The 15,605-nt window shown below is 39.7% G+C and overlaps 1 protein-coding gene across 2 annotated transcripts; it reads left to right on the top strand.

Moving 5' to 3' along the window:
* The first annotated feature begins 223 nt into the window (after positions 1-223).
* LOC118808392 (solute carrier family 41 member 1-like) lies at positions 224-14,677 on the top strand. Of its 2 annotated transcripts, none has more exons than XM_036571026.1 (10): positions 224-274; positions 5,360-5,467; positions 5,992-6,063; positions 6,437-6,581; positions 7,765-7,911; positions 9,242-9,386; positions 9,763-9,842; positions 11,842-11,976; positions 12,086-12,234; positions 13,565-14,677. In XM_036571026.1, exons 1-10 carry the CDS (start codon positions 239-241, stop codon positions 13,712-13,714), a joined length of 1,167 nt encoding a protein of 388 aa, XP_036426919.1. In that variant the 5' UTR covers positions 224-238; the 3' UTR covers positions 13,715-14,677. The 2 variants fall into 2 exon arrangements, with proteins under 2 accessions (XP_036426919.1, XP_036426918.1); XM_036571025.1 differs by lacking the exon at positions 224-274 and adding an exon at positions 5,001-5,201.
* The last annotated feature ends 928 nt before the right edge of the window (positions 14,678-15,605 follow it).

Below are 15,605 nucleotides of genomic sequence, written 5' to 3'. Positions count from 1 at the left end.
ATCTAAATAGACTATAATAAAGCTCTGCATAGGATTCTATACTATTCGATTCCTGCATTCCTGCAAGAGCAGTATCCCACTGACCTCAGGACAAGGGAAGTTTGAATGCATTGAGGCTTCGTGAAATGCTTGAGATGGAATCAGATACTTGTGTCTGAAGATGGCTGTGTTAACTGCAGAGTCTTCCTCAGTCATTCTTCAGCAGGTGGTCATTCCTTTTCTGCTCGCTGGACTGGGAATGGTCATCGCTGGAATGGTGTTAGATGAAGTGCAGGTTAGTTCTGAGCGTTCATTTGTTTTCGTTAATTTGTTTGAGTGCTTGATTTTTCTTTCCTTGTGTACAGGCCAAATGGACACGTGTAAGGAAGTATGCTGATGTTTTTTAGGGACTGCTCAGTAGGTGTCATGGTCACCCTGACATGCAATGTAACCATGTGACTCATTCTGTCAAACTGCTGTTAAATTTAGGCCCACTGACTTTCCCCGATAATTGTATGCATCTAATAGACAGTTAATACTTGGCAAATTGCTTATATTTAAAAAGTTATACTACTGATAAGGGGAGATCATAAAATGATCTGACATCCATCCTTTGACAGTCAGTGCTGTACTGATGAAATCACTTTGTAAAAGAATATAAAATGAGAGCTGTTCTGTGACGCCACATGACGTGCACTGCATTCTTATCTCGACCTTTTTATTAATCCCCCAATTTAAACTCAGTAAGGCAGCAGAGCGGCTCTCTGAATACTAACGCGCCAACCTCAAGGCGTCATAATAAGTCAGATCTGCATAATTTGTTACAACGCTTGGATAATCTTTTGATGAATAGGATCCATTTAGCTGTGCTTTCAAAATTGTCATCCTAGATCTTACTTATGAAACATGTGAAAGTGCTTATAAGGTTTATGGTGCTTGAAGCTATAAAAAACAATGGATTCCACAAGATACAATTTTATATTATGTGTGGATAATGCAGACCAGCATGTATGTGCAGCTGAGCATCTGTGACTCTGTCACTTAAGAACCTATAAAGAGACAGTTCTGCTTTTATTGTTTAGCTTCAGCTGCTATCAAAAGCCCTAGGCCTCAGACATTCTAGCTCAATAATAAATAAACAGAGCAGGGAAGAGTAGCCTAAACCTGTGCTCAAGTAAAAGTATTGTTATCTTTTTCTCTACAGTAGAATGATAAACCTCCAAAGTAAGAAATGTGACCAGTCACAAAGCAGCACACAAGCTGAACCAACATAACAAAATGAAATTAAGTCAAAGATGTAATTTGAAAGTACTTGAAAATATAAATTCATCAAATGTAGTTGAATGTAACTGAGTAAATGGAACTCGTTAGTATCCATATCTGTAGGTAAAACAGATCTAAAGTAATAAGCTAAATTTTTTCTAATAAAAATAATAAATATCACTTGTAAGGTTGTTCAATCAGATGGAAGACATAGCTCTCATTTCTAACTAAAGAAATTGAAGAGGAACTCCACTGATTTTTCAACACTTCTGTTAATTAAATTATTAAATGATTAACATGTCAATAAAGTCACTCAGAGCAGTTTGGTGTGAAATGCTTTCTTTCGGAGAAACTTGCAGAGTCAGAACTGTTCACAGTGGTGGTGATAGGAACCAGACGTCTGAGGAGTTTAGCGCCTCTAAAAACATCACAGAAAGAAAGATATTACATTCAGTGGTTATGAATGCACTGTCTGGTATCCGAAACATTGTTTTAAATTAGTTTTCGGGTTCGGATCTAAAAGGTCTTTTAATACATTTAGTTTGATCCATTCATGGTGGAGGGATACATGAGGGGTGTTCTAAGACAAAATAGTCCCCAAATAAAACATTTTTTCTTTTCAGATTGACCGTTATTTTACCATCAACATTACAAAATCGTTAAACGTTACAAAACTGCTTAAACCCCTCAGAAAAGCGTACATTCACTGGGGTTTTTGGTTAGTAAATTGGCTATATTTGCATTGTGGACATCAGGACTCCTGGTTCCTATCACCACCACTGTACAGAAATATGAGTCGGCAAGTTTCTCTTCAAATGAACAATTTCACATCAAACCCCTCTGAATGACTTCATATATCAACCAATGAATTATCCAGAAAATTTTGAATAATTGGTAGAATTCCCCTTTAACATCAGTTGCCATGTGAAAGATCTGAAGATTTCTGAAGTGAATTGATGTAGTAAAAATTGGCAACCACTAATACACCATTATATTTTTGCAAACTCAATATGTCTGAGGTGCTGAGACCACACAAAATCTGAGACACAAATCAAAAGTTCAGTGAGAATGGCTGCGTCTTTGTGTAAAAGACAAGACCAGTTGACTTGCAAGTGATTTGCGGATTTGGGTGGAGAAAGTTAAATTTTTCAGATAATCCACTTATGGATTAATCTGATTAATGAAAACTGACATCTATCCAGATGAGAAATTGTGATCCTTCTGAGTTGTAATCCAGGTATGAGGGTATCTTTAAAGATAGCAAGGACTGATTAAGACTTTACTGAATTGATTGTACTGTTAAACACTGATCAGCCATTTCCATATTGGGCTATATGTTGTAGTGTTACAGTTTACCGTCACTTGTATTCACCCAGTACTACAGTGTTGCCATAAGGCAACGAATAGTGTTTGTAGGAGGTAATGAGTGTTTTGAAAGCAGGTGTCAACTATAAGCAAGGAATTTTGTGTCTCAGAGTGATGAACAGAGCTGCAGATGATTCTAAGATGACTGAGAAAACAGGCAGAGGACTATAGCATTGACAATTTAAGTTTTAATAAAATAAATATTCAGATTGCCCCATATTTTATATGTGCTGATCAATTTCAGCATTTATAACAACAAAAAATCATAGTAAATAGATATTCAACATATTAAAATATGAAAACATTTTCAAATGTTTAAATATATATTAGTTATGACTGTAAATAACATTAAAATTATTAATATGTAATTCCAAACCCAGGTAGCATTATGCAAAGCTGAGAGTTGAATGGTAACAAATCCAAATGACAGGAAGCTTTATCTAGTCTGGGTACGTGGTGTCTGTGACTCACGTCAGCATCCAGGTCGTAACAGATGGTTTTGGTGCAGTGGTCTTATTGCGTAAGAAGGTCCTCACAATGACAGAGAGAGCATTCGGACACACTGCATGTTACATCAACTCATACCGCCCTGGGTTTATGTTTTAACCCATTAAACTCCAAGGATCCAGGTCCAGATCTTCACTCCCATAATTACAGAGTTGATATATTAGTTTCATAGTAGTTTCAGAATAGCGTATAGCAGTTTATATAGCAATATAACTGAATTAAAGGCCTAGAGTTTAAAGAGTTAAGATACAGGCTTGATGTACAAATGAACTGATCAGAATCAGTGTGTTCAGAACAAGCAGTGCGTCCTGACACTCACACAATTATCATACCTGCAGAGGAGGAGAAGACATGATAAGTCCTACGTCATTATTCAGGGTCATATTTTTGCTGAGTCACTGTCCACTGTCTCCACTGCCCTACAGCTGTCCTCTGGAGTTAAGAGAGAATGATTACAGCCCCCTCTGTAACAAAGGAATGTCTATGAAATGTTGAGAAAGCACTACTGATTGAAGGGCAGAAAAGGATAAAGATGATTCTATCACTTTGGGAGGATGCCCACGTGTGTGTGCGCATGTCACTGGACACCTGTCTTCAGGGAAAAAACAGTGAAGGACGTCATGCTGATTAAAAAAGGAGGTGCTGTAAGAGAGAACAGAAAAGAGGTAGTCAGCTCATCCCTCCCACACAGTGAGTCACCGAGAGAGAGAGAGAGACAGAGAGACAAAGAGAGAGAGAGAGAGAGAGAGAGAGAGAGAGAGAGAGCAGACATCTAAAGGACCACCCGGCTCTCTCCTACCTGCGTCACTTCAGGACACTCTTAAAATCTCTGAGATAAAACAGCAACGGTCTGAAGGTTCTCAGTCGGGAACAACACACGAGAGATCAACTGGATGCACAATTTGCTTGAGGGGAAACCTGATTTCAGACGCTTTAAACTCTGCTGGATTGCCAGCTGCCTGCACCTGCTTCACTGATCTGAGTCTGAGTGCGTGCTGCGAGATGATGAGGGGGGACCTGCTGCAGAGTGTGACCGCAGATCAGCGGAGGACACACTCGACAGAGAAGAAGCTGGCCGCCTTCTGGGTGTCCCTCTCGCAGCGCACCAGAACCTTTTTCAGACCCAGACAACGCTGTGGCTTCCACAGGAGTCCATCTGTAGCAGGGCTGCTAAAGAGTGAAGTGTAAGAGAGTGTGTGCATGTGTGTGAGATGGGTGGGAGGGGGGTGATAAGTGTTGTTAGGTTGATTTGGGAATGATTCAGTGCATCTTTTTTTTCCAGTTTTTGTTAGGGGCGAGGGCATCATTTTCGAAGGAATAACCCCCTATATTTGTGTGAGAGTATGTGTGGACGTGTGTGAGCATGTATGACCAGATAAAAGAGTGACCTCTACAGATCAAGACCAAATCTGTTCTCAAAACAAAATGACACCGACAAAAGAAACTGGCAGAGCAGGAGCAGAAAAAAGAGAAAAGCAAGGAATCAACAGGTGCAGCACCTTCTGAATCCTCTACATTATCTTCAGCAGAGTCGTTCTCCTTTAAGACCTTGTTTAACTGCTTTCATCTGTCTGAAGCAAGGACATTTGAAAGATTGTCAGCAGAATGACTGCTACATTTCCAGAAGCTGCTCTGAATATCAATCAAACATTGCTTCCCATAGAAGCACAGTTCTCCACTCTCCCAGTGTGACATCACAGTCCTTTGTGGGGTTTTATTCCCATCATGACATCATAGTCTTCTATCGTTTACTCTTCTAGAATGTTACCGCATAATGCAGGGACTGAAATGAGGGACAAAAGTTGCTGTGATCAATGTATTGCTTGGCTTCAAGAACCGACTCTAGGTCAGTCTCAGGAGGATGCCCACAAAACTGACCCTAGGAATGGACGATGGTTTTTACACACCTTGAGCTGGAGTTTAGATATGTCGGACAGAAACTGAGAGGCTTCACCTGCAAGCTGACGCGCTCGACCGATGGCTACCTTCCAGAGTCTTCTGTGCAAATCACTGTTCAGGTGCTGCTGCCGCACGTTTTGGCAGGACTCAGTATGGTGGCTACAGGAATGATCATGGAAACAGTGCAAGTACGCATCGTGTGTGTGAGGAAGTGAGACCTGCATCTCAATATTGCTATTTATAGCTATATTTTCATATATTACTATATGTAGTGATTGTTCACTGAACAGTGCTGCGTATCACGCCTGTATTCAGTCATTTGGTGTCCATATTGCATGTGTTTCAGCACTGGGAAATGTTTAAGGAAATCTCTGAAGTGTTTATCTTGGTTCCTGCTCTAGTGGGCTTGAAGGGAAATCTGGAGATGACTCTTGCGTCCAGACTCTCCACAGCAGTGAGCACACATACACACACACACACACAAAGTACATCAGGAAATTATCACTGTTGTTGCGAGAAGAACATTATTTTGCATAATCTGAAAAATTAGTTTTATCTACTAAAAACTAGTAGATAAAAGTACTGTTACTACCAGAGTTGGAAGTCAAGCAGAATGTTGCAATAACTAATGCTGTCATTGTACCTCTTGATTGAATCCCAACAAAATAAAAATCTTTAATAATTGTCAGTGATGTATCAAAACCCTGTAACTCTTTGCAACATTTAAAAATTGTACGTCATTTGAAAATGCTACTCTTTACATTATCTGAACATTTTGTGATGAATGGACCAATAGGAATGGTCCGAAACTGGAATGTTGTTGTTACATTAACATACATTAAAACCTAAGGATGTTTTTTTCTCCTATAAAGTTACCATTTCTGAGATGCAACGTTTCGTGACAACAGCGACAATATTCAGTGTTCAATTTAGACAAGAATTAAGTCCTCCTTGTTTCACTTTTGTCTCTTCTTCCAGGCCAACACAGGCCAGTTAGACAACCCCAAGAAGCGGATACTAATTGTGTCCAGCAATTTGGCCCTAATCCAGGTCATTCTCTCTTTCTGCGCACTCACAAATCATCACTGTGTAGAAAAACAAGCATCTCTTTTTTTGTCCAATTTTAACTGTCTGTATCATTTGAACACAGCAGCTGTTCTTTACATTGTGTTTCATGATTAATGGACCAATAGAAATGCTCCAAAAATGACTGAAATAAAATCTCTTTACATTAACTTAAATTAAAAGTAAAGAACATTTTTGCCTTCTTCTGTAAAGTTGCCATTTTGGAGACACTTGTGTTTTTTTTTGTTTGTTTTTTTTTTGGACAGTGACAATATGCAAAGATCCAAGGTCAGTCCCAGAAATTCCAACTTCTGACACCAACTCTGTGACAACCATTCTCTATGTCGCTCTGTGGCAGGTGCAGGCCATGGTGGTGGGCTTTCTAGCCACACTGGCTGCAGGAGTGTTGGGTGCAATCAGTAAGAACAGAGTGGACCTTCAGCAATCTGCTGTACTGTTGGCCAGTGGAGTGACCACAGCCTTTACCGCTGCTCTTACTTTGGGTCAGTTTATAGCATGCTTTATATTTTCTTTTGTAAGACCTTAGTGCAAGCTTTTTCCTTTGTGGAACAAAGATTTAGGGAATCAAATTTCACAAAATTGAATTTACGCATTTTCTCCCTACCCCAAATGTAATAAATCAGCAAAGACGCTTAGTTTCTGAAGTTTGTTTCATTAGTTTTGCACTGGAGCTACACTGCTAATGTAGCTAACAAGTAATGGAAACTTATATTCTCTCAATCAGCTGCATGACTGTATCATCACACACAGCATCTAGTGGTCAATTAATCTCAAGTAGACTTGCTTATGTGATTTCTGACACTGTATCTCTCTGCCAGGTCAACATACAGATGAGTGGTCTTCAGCCCTGGTCCTGGGGAGCTACCTTCCTGCAGGGTTTAGCTCCAACCTGTATCCAATAAACTGCCCCACCCCTTACTTAACGCCAATACATCTGATCCAGCCAATCAGAGACTTGGGAAGAGGTTAACTAGCTGGAGCAGGTGGGGCAAATTGTGGCTGGAACTAGGCTTTGCAGTAGGTAGCTCTCCAGGACCAGGAGACCCCTGATATAGATGGTGTTTCTCCAGAATGTCCTCTGTTTGGGTCTTTAGTCTTCTAAATGGGTTGTTCATGCTGTCTCTCATCCTTCTTGTTGCTGCCAGTAGTGTCTTTTCCAGTGTATTGTTGATTCATAATATGTCCTGGACTTCAAGTGAGAGATAAAGCTTGATTTGGTCATGAATGCATTTGTTTGCCCTCCAAGGTGCTCTTAAAAGTGTTCACAAACACCAAAGATCAAAGGCATGGACCGTTTTGTCCTACATTTGTACTGTTATCTATTAAAATGAGCACAAATACATTGCAAGGCCAAAACCAACACAGTAGAAGTCATATTAAAATGTCTGAATGTTGTTAATTTTATAGAAAATGGATTCTCTTACAGTGATAGACACAAACGCATCAAACATGTTTTGGCTAACCGGCTACAGTTGGGATAAAGAGAAAATTGTGCAAATTTCTTTGTTCATCAGTCGTTTCCCAGTTTTAAAATTACAGAAATCAACGTTACCTAACAATAACTGGTCAAGCATAATACATCAAGTCCGGAAACATAGCCCTGTATCCTGCTCAACAGCAAAAACAGCTAAATTGTGATTCTGTTTGTCTTCACTGTGTTTGTAGGGCTGGTCGTGGTGGGAGTGATCATTGGATCTCGAAAGGTGGGCATCAACCCTGATAATGTGGCCACACCAATTGCCGCCAGCCTCGGTGACCTCATCACCCTCTCACTGCTGGCAGGGATCGGCCGCTTCTTCTTTCAGTTCAAAGGTCAGCTCTCACTAAGCTCCTGTTAGAACATTTCAGCTTTTAACATCTACACTGATCAGGCATAACATTATGACCACCTCCTTGTTTCTACGCTCATTGTCCATTTTATCAGCTCCACTTACTATATAGTCAAGTCAAGTCAAGTCAAGTCAAGTCAGCTTTATTGTCAATACTACAATATGTACAGGACATACAGAGTATTGAAATTGCGTTACTCTCAGACCCCATGGTGTAGCAATAACATTAAATAGAAAGTAAACAGGAAAAGTGTGAATTTAAATAGACACTAAATAAACACTTTGTAGATCTACAATTACAGACTGTAGTCCATCTGTTTCTCTGCATACTTTGTTAGCCCTCTTTTACCCTGTTCTTCAGTGGTCAGGACCCCCCATGGGTCTTCACAGAGCAGGTACTGTTTGGGTGGTGGATCATTCTCAGCCCTGCAGTAACACTGATGTGGTGGTGGTGTGTTAGTGTGTGTTGCGCTGATCTGAGTGGATTAGATACAACAGTGCTGCTGGAGTTTTTAAACACCTCAGTGTCACTGCTGGACTGAGAATAGTCCACCAACCAAACATATCCAGCCAACAGCGTCCTGTGACCACTGATGAAGGACTAGAGGATGACCAACACAAACTGTGCAGCAGCAGATGAGCTATCGTCTCTGACTTTACATCTACAAGGTGGACTGACAAAGTAGGAGTGTCTAATAGAGTGGACAGTGCGTGGACACAGTGTTTAAAAACTCTAGCAGCACTGCTGTGTCTGATCCACTCGTACCAGCACAACACATAATAAAGTATGCAGAGAAACAGATGGACAACAGTTTGTTATTGTAGAACTACAAAGTGCACCTATATAGTAAGTGGAGCTGATAAAATGGACAATGAGCGTAGAAACAAGGAGGTGGTCATAATGTTATGCCTGATCGGTGTATCTCTCCTAAGAAATTTAGATGACATTTAGTGCAGGCCTGTATTTGCACTGCATCTCAGAGTAGGAGTGCTGATTCAGGATCAATTTGACTTTTAGTTTGAGGTCACTGTTATCAGCTGAGACTGAGGTTTCCTGACATGATTTATAATGACAGTTCTTAGATTGTTTTAACAGCCTTAAAGAAGTGTTTCTGCCCTCTAACCACTAGAAGGCAGCAGAGGATGAAAGTAATATGTTGCAGGCCACATTTCTATTACAACATACTGTGGTCTTCAGAAACTTTCACAATTGCTTGTACACAGCTCCCCACCAATAACAGAACCCTACAGTCTGTACACTGGAGAGCTGTTCTTTAACCGTCTTTAACTGTCAGTTTCCTGTTCTGTTATAGAGTTGTGGTATGTGTCTACAGTGACATGTGCCACATTCCTCTTGCTTATCCCTCTCTGGTTGGTCATCACTCGCCGCAATCCAGCAATCAGAGAGGTGCTGAGGTCAGGCTGGCACCCTGTGATCGCTGCCATGCTAATCAGCAGGTAATGACTCGTGAACGATGCTTGGTCTGTCCAGTTACAATAACACTGCAGTTTGTCCATAGACCACCATCATGTCATTTTAGAGATGAGAGAAAGATAAGAAGAAGTACAGTTCAAATCAGACTAACTTTTATTGAAATTTGGAATACCCTGAGAACCCTCATTTACAATGCATCCAAGTACACAGGAATTCATGAAACAAGGGAATTTAATTCAGTTTTATGTGGTTTCATTATGAATTAAGCTGCTCCTTCAATGCATTCAGAGTTTAAATAAAGATTTGAGTGTAATTTGTTTCCTACATCTCCAAAATGACACCTATTTTTTAGCAACCATCACAAAACTGTAAGGAAGGTGTTATCTGGTCTGTCCACAGTGCCGGAGGTCTGATTCTGGATAAGACTGTAAGTGACCCTCAGTTTGAAGGCATGACTGTGTTCACACCCATTATTAACGGTAAGTGCACCAGCCTTGGGCCACAGAAGTATTTCCCAATCGTTTCACTCCCCAAATCTGCTCAATAGGAAAAACACAAAAGTAAAAGCGTAATTATTAGATAATATACAATGATTAATAGCACTGAGCCAAGAGAGTCTAGGAGATTATTAACATAAATCTCTTTCTCTATTTAATACAGTGTGCTGCCACATAGAGTTTGTTTGCATTTTTATAAACATGGCTGAGCAGAATGAATGGCACGTCTTATTATATTTGTTTCAGTAAGCTAGTATTTCAGGTCACAAAGCTAAAACAGCGATTTAAAGAGATGTAGTTTTAAATACTGAGCAAGAGATTAGAAGGAGCTCCTACATAGATCACATCTCAGTGCAGTTTAGAATGTATTAAATTTAGGGGGAAACAGAGACACAAAGACCCACAGATAGATTCTGCGTAAGTTTTTCTCCTAATGTTCCTGGATTCTGCCTTCCTCGTCTTCGCTTTTGTACGACTTTGAGAATGTAAATGAGTTTTAACTGAAGTATTTTTCTGTTTATGACTATGTCTGCTGTTCTTTGTTTACTTGTTGCCTCTATTTCTGCCAGTGTTTCAGTAACTAATTAGCACACTGTTAATCCTCCTTTCCTTCTCTCCACTATGCCCACTTCTCTTTCTTTCATCATGCAATCTCCCTGCACTCCCCTTCCTCTTATTCAGTTTGCTCAGTTTTCTCATGCAGCTCAGGCTCTCTTTGACTTCTTTCTTTCAGTCACTCCTGCTTTCTCTGTCTTCCTCCCTTTTTCTCTCTCTTGCAATTTCTGTCACACACTTGCTCTGACTTACTCGCTTTTATTCTGTCTTTGTCTCTCTGTTTCTTTCTCTCTCTCTCTTTGACCCTCCTCTTATGTCTTTAGCTCTCTCTCTCTCTCTCTCTCTCTCTCTCTCTCTCTGTGGTATACTCTCTCTTTCATTCTGTCTTTGACCCTCTCTTTCCATTTTTTCTCTCTCTTTCTCCCTTTCTAATTCTCTTCTTTTGACTCTCTCTCTCACACTGACTTACTCTATTTCATTTTCTCTCTCTCTCTCTTCTCTCTTTTATTATATCTTTGACCCTCTCATTCTCTACCTTTGACACTCTCCCACTGGATTACTCTCTGAACCTCTCTTTCTCTCATTCTACCTCTCTTTCTAGCTTACTCTCTCCTTCAATCTCTGCCTTTGACTCTCTCTCTCAATTTAGTTCACTATTATTTCCTCTTTCTCTCACTGTCATACTCACTCTCTCAATCTCTCAGTTGCTTACTTCTTTACTTTTTGTGGCTTACCCTCTCTGACACACACTCTCTCTCTCTTTCTCTTTCACACTCTCCCCTTCGCTTCCTCTCTTCTGTCCTTCATCACACCTTAAGTTCAGTGAGGTCATTCTTAAACAGTGCTAATCTTGTTGCCACTTGCCTCAGATCCGCTATAGGCTGAGTCTGAGGGATAAAGAACGACTTGGCATGTAGATCTATACGGTCATGTGAACAGGCTGTTCAGACATGTCCTCATTAGGCCGCTTGCGCTCTAGTGACTTCACGTTACACTTCACCTGCTCAGCTCAGGTCATCATCATTTCCCACTGGCCTGAAGTTTTCTAGCATGTCTTCAGAAATACCACCCTGCAGATGTAGCAGCATTTCGCAAAAGCTTCCAGAACATCATCTCAACATTTGCTAAATAACTTACAGTCAAAAGTGTTTACAGCCAGAGTCTTCTTTAGAGGGAAATGAACTGCAGAGATTAGCATAGATTTCACTCTGCACAAAAACACACCGTCACATGGCTAAAGCATACAGTAAATGATGCTAATCGGCTTGAGATGTCATATTACACATTCAGTATTAGCAATATGATTAGTGTTTTTCAGAGAAGAGACTACAGCATTACTCGTGATTATATATTACTAACAATACATCATTCGTATATCCTGTACTTTCTTCAAATGGCGCTACATCATTATTTCTCTCTGTCTCAGGTGTAGGCGGGAATCTAGTTGGGATTCAAGCTAGTCGCATCTCTACCTATCTGCACTGTGTTAGCCTGCCTGGAATCTTACCCCACAGCATGAAAGAGCACTGTCCTCACCCCGGCAGGACCTTCTGCTCCTCAGGTCAGATCACAAAGGGCCAAGGTTAATGGAGCCAACTTTTGGAGCCCTGTAGACTTCTTTTTAAACGTAGCTAATGTCTGTTATCATATCTCTTTATATTTGTGTTTAGGAGTGAACTCCACATCTGCTAGAGTTCTGCTGCTGCTGGTGATTCCAGGCCACCTCTTGTTCCTCCATACAGTCTACTGGCTGCAGGGGGGCCACTCCACCATGACCCCTGCTTTCATCTGCTGCTACCTGTTTGCTGCACTGCTGCAGGTCAGGGGTCAAAGAAGCAAACACACACACACACACACGCACATACAGGGGCACACTAAGGTGTGTGAGAGGCCTGCTGAATGATACAAGGGACCACTCGTGTTGTTATTTCTTGCTCGGGCAAGAAATTTTATATTTTAGGCTGCCCATAAGAGTCCATTGCTCCTACCACTACTTAAATTACATATAATTATACTTAAATTTAATTCACATTCAGGTATCACAGTCAGGCCCTGCCCACCCAGAAAGTTTTTGCATGGCCCTGTTATGTCTGATGACAGCATTTTATTTTTATCTCCATACTTGTATCATTCTCCTGAACACCAGTTACTAAGTAACAACAATGGTTATTTTTCTGTAAGCTCATTAAACACTACTATTTTGGTGTAAGAAACTGCCAGCTGTCTTTTACAATGCATTAAAATTTAGACAGACCAACAGAAATGGTTTAAAATCACTTCTTGTTCCATCTTATTCCATTAACTTCCATTTAAAGTTGAGAACGTTTTCTCCTTCTCCTATACAATCACAAGTGGTTTAAGGTTTATATAAAAAATACAAGATACACATTTATTTATTTGTTTAAAAGTTCTGCCTATGACCTTTAATATCAATTCAATTTTCCTTGCTCTTTTGGCAGGCATTTGATGTGGTTTGTAAACATTTCAAAATATACCATTCGCCATGCAATCCAGCTGCAAAAACATTGTTTTTCATGTTTCATGAAAACCAATGCATTTACATATATCCTTCTATCAAGACCACAGCAGTTTGGCCCCACCCACTTATGCTGAAGTTATAAGGAGGGTTTCAGCCCAGACTTCTTTTTTGAATGAGGCACAATACAGAATAGCCAATCAGAACAGAGCACAATAGAACACAGAATAATTGCACAATAAGAAAAACAGTCTGTTTTATTCTAAGGGATATAGATAGGTTGTAAAAGTAGTCATGTAGAAATGAATTATGTTCATTAACAAACACAAATGTCATAAGTGGAGCTCAGGGAAAAGAAATTCAACACAAGAAAAATGCAAGATATGGGCCCTTTAAAGAACTCTGAAATGGCTTATACTATATATATATATACAGACACTCACTCAAGACTAAGTAAAATGAGTGATTTCTGAAATGGAGAAACAAGGTAAGCTTGGCATGCTGTGAGGTGTGCAGCAGTAATAAAGCTGTTACTGTTACTAAAACCTGGCTTACACCCAGCTCCAAATAAGAGCCATATGCGAGCGAAACTAGAGCCTTGTAGCGCTTCTTCACAGCACACAGCTTTCCTTCTCTCTCTCATTCCCTCTCTGTCCCTTCCCACATGCTGCAGGTGCTATTACTGCTCTACGTTGCAGACGTGTTGGTGCGGCTGATATGGCGCCGTGGTCTGGACCCTGATAATTTCTCCATCCCGTACCTGACTGCGCTGGGAGACCTGCTAGGTACCAGCCTCCTCGCCCTGACTTTCAGAGTAACCTGACTCCAGAAAGAGCAAGAGAGGGAGATTTTTTTTACTAAATGCAAATCCATCAACTCCAGTTGTGGTCTGATTCTAATGTATAGTGCATATGTGAGTGAAAGAGAGACAGAGACATAAATAAGAAATAAGAAATGCTGTATTTGATTGAAAAATCTGAAAAACAGGAATGCAATAAGAATCATTCTTCCATCTCATAGACCTCCATGAATCTTCACTTCCACGTCTAATTCAGTATCAACTAGAGTTCAGTTATTATTAGTTCAATTATTATTGGTTCAATTATTAATATTATTACTTCTACTTATTAATACTTTAGTGGAAAATTCTAGTTCTTGTTGCTACTGTTTTCTATTACTACAGAGTATGTTGATAGTGCACTACTGCACAGTATGAGGAAGAACATACAGTTGTGAAACAGCCAGTTTTGAGTCATATAAAGCGCATCTGAAATAATTATGAAGTGACATCATTTTGTTTTGGCTCTCTACTTTGTACATTGGATTTGAAATGGAATGAATAGAATGAATGTCATTCCGTTCATTTTTCTTCAGTAGTCCTTGAACCTCTTTATCTACAAGCTGAAGAGAGTTCATCATACTCTGTAAGTAACAACTAGACACGCGTGGACTGTCCCACAGTTAAAAATGGGTTTCTCTTTGTGATTGAAATCATTATTTGGCCATCCAAAATTTTGGTATATCATTTGTAAGTCGTTTGCTCTTTTGAAACCAAGCAGCTCATTCCCAGCCAAACACATTTACCAAGCTGTTGATTTTAACATAACTTCATCTCTGACTGAGTTTGGGTTTTTTGGCTAAATGTCTAATTCCTTTGGTCTCCTCCTTTTAAATCCATTCCACAGGGTTACAGAGCCAAAGCACACAAAGATGGCTGATTTCTTACAGTCTGCACTGTATCGATGCCATCATTACAGTGTTCAGCAGAAGCTATTTACTGGAAATGAATTCAAAAAGTGACTGATAAGGCCTCTCACCAAGGCAATCAAGAATGAAAAATGAATCACACAAGGTTAGCAACATAGTCTTTACATTAGCTCCACTCTAAATGTTTGGATTAAACTAGGTTAGGCAATAACCTGGCTACACTGTAAGCAAAACAAATGCTTTTATCACTAAGGCAATGTAACTACTAGTTGTAACAGTCATAAGACAGCACTGTTCTTACTAGCATGTAGCCTGTTAATAACACGTGTAATGTTTTACTTTATACTGATAGGGAAAAATTGTTCTTAATGGTGTGCCTTTTTGCTGATTTGTATAAGTGATGTCAGACAAGCTACTCACTACAGTGCACTGTGATGTATTAACTGTACAAATTAAGTTGCCTGCACTTGCTGTCATAGTCTATGCAAAGGAGATGACTGAGTTACTCTATATTTTATACATTAATATATTTGTTCTATATGCTGCAAAGTCTTACACCATCTCAGAAGATGTAGTTTTTCATGGTCAACCCATTCAATAAAACAATGTCTAAAGCTCACTGAAATGGTTTTCCAATATTTGTAAGCTATAAGCCTTTGTAAAATGCATTGGTATGTTTTGCACTGTTGCAATATTTTTCCCATCATACCTAAAGTCTATTAAAGCTATAAGCCACAAGAGGCCATGCATTACTGCGATGTTATCATGGGGAAGGGTGTTCTTAAAACTCCCTTCCCTGTGATAAAATAGCAGTAACACATGGGCCTCTTGTGGCTTATTGCTTTTATAAAACGGCAGCACATAAAATATGAGAAAATCTACATTTGTTTCAGAAAATTATTAATATTATTATTAATAATCAACATAAACAAAAATTCAGCCAAAAATGTAGTTCCTTTACGGTAGTGTTGCCAAGCAACCATGGACCACTGAATGAGGAGAATGTT

Source organism: Colossoma macropomum, unplaced genomic scaffold (genome assembly GCF_904425465.1).
Source record: "Colossoma macropomum unplaced genomic scaffold, Colossoma_macropomum, whole genome shotgun sequence".
In the NCBI taxonomy this organism is placed as follows: domain Eukaryota; kingdom Metazoa; phylum Chordata; class Actinopteri; order Characiformes; family Serrasalmidae; genus Colossoma; species Colossoma macropomum.
This window is presented reverse-complemented; position numbering and strand designations above follow the sequence as displayed.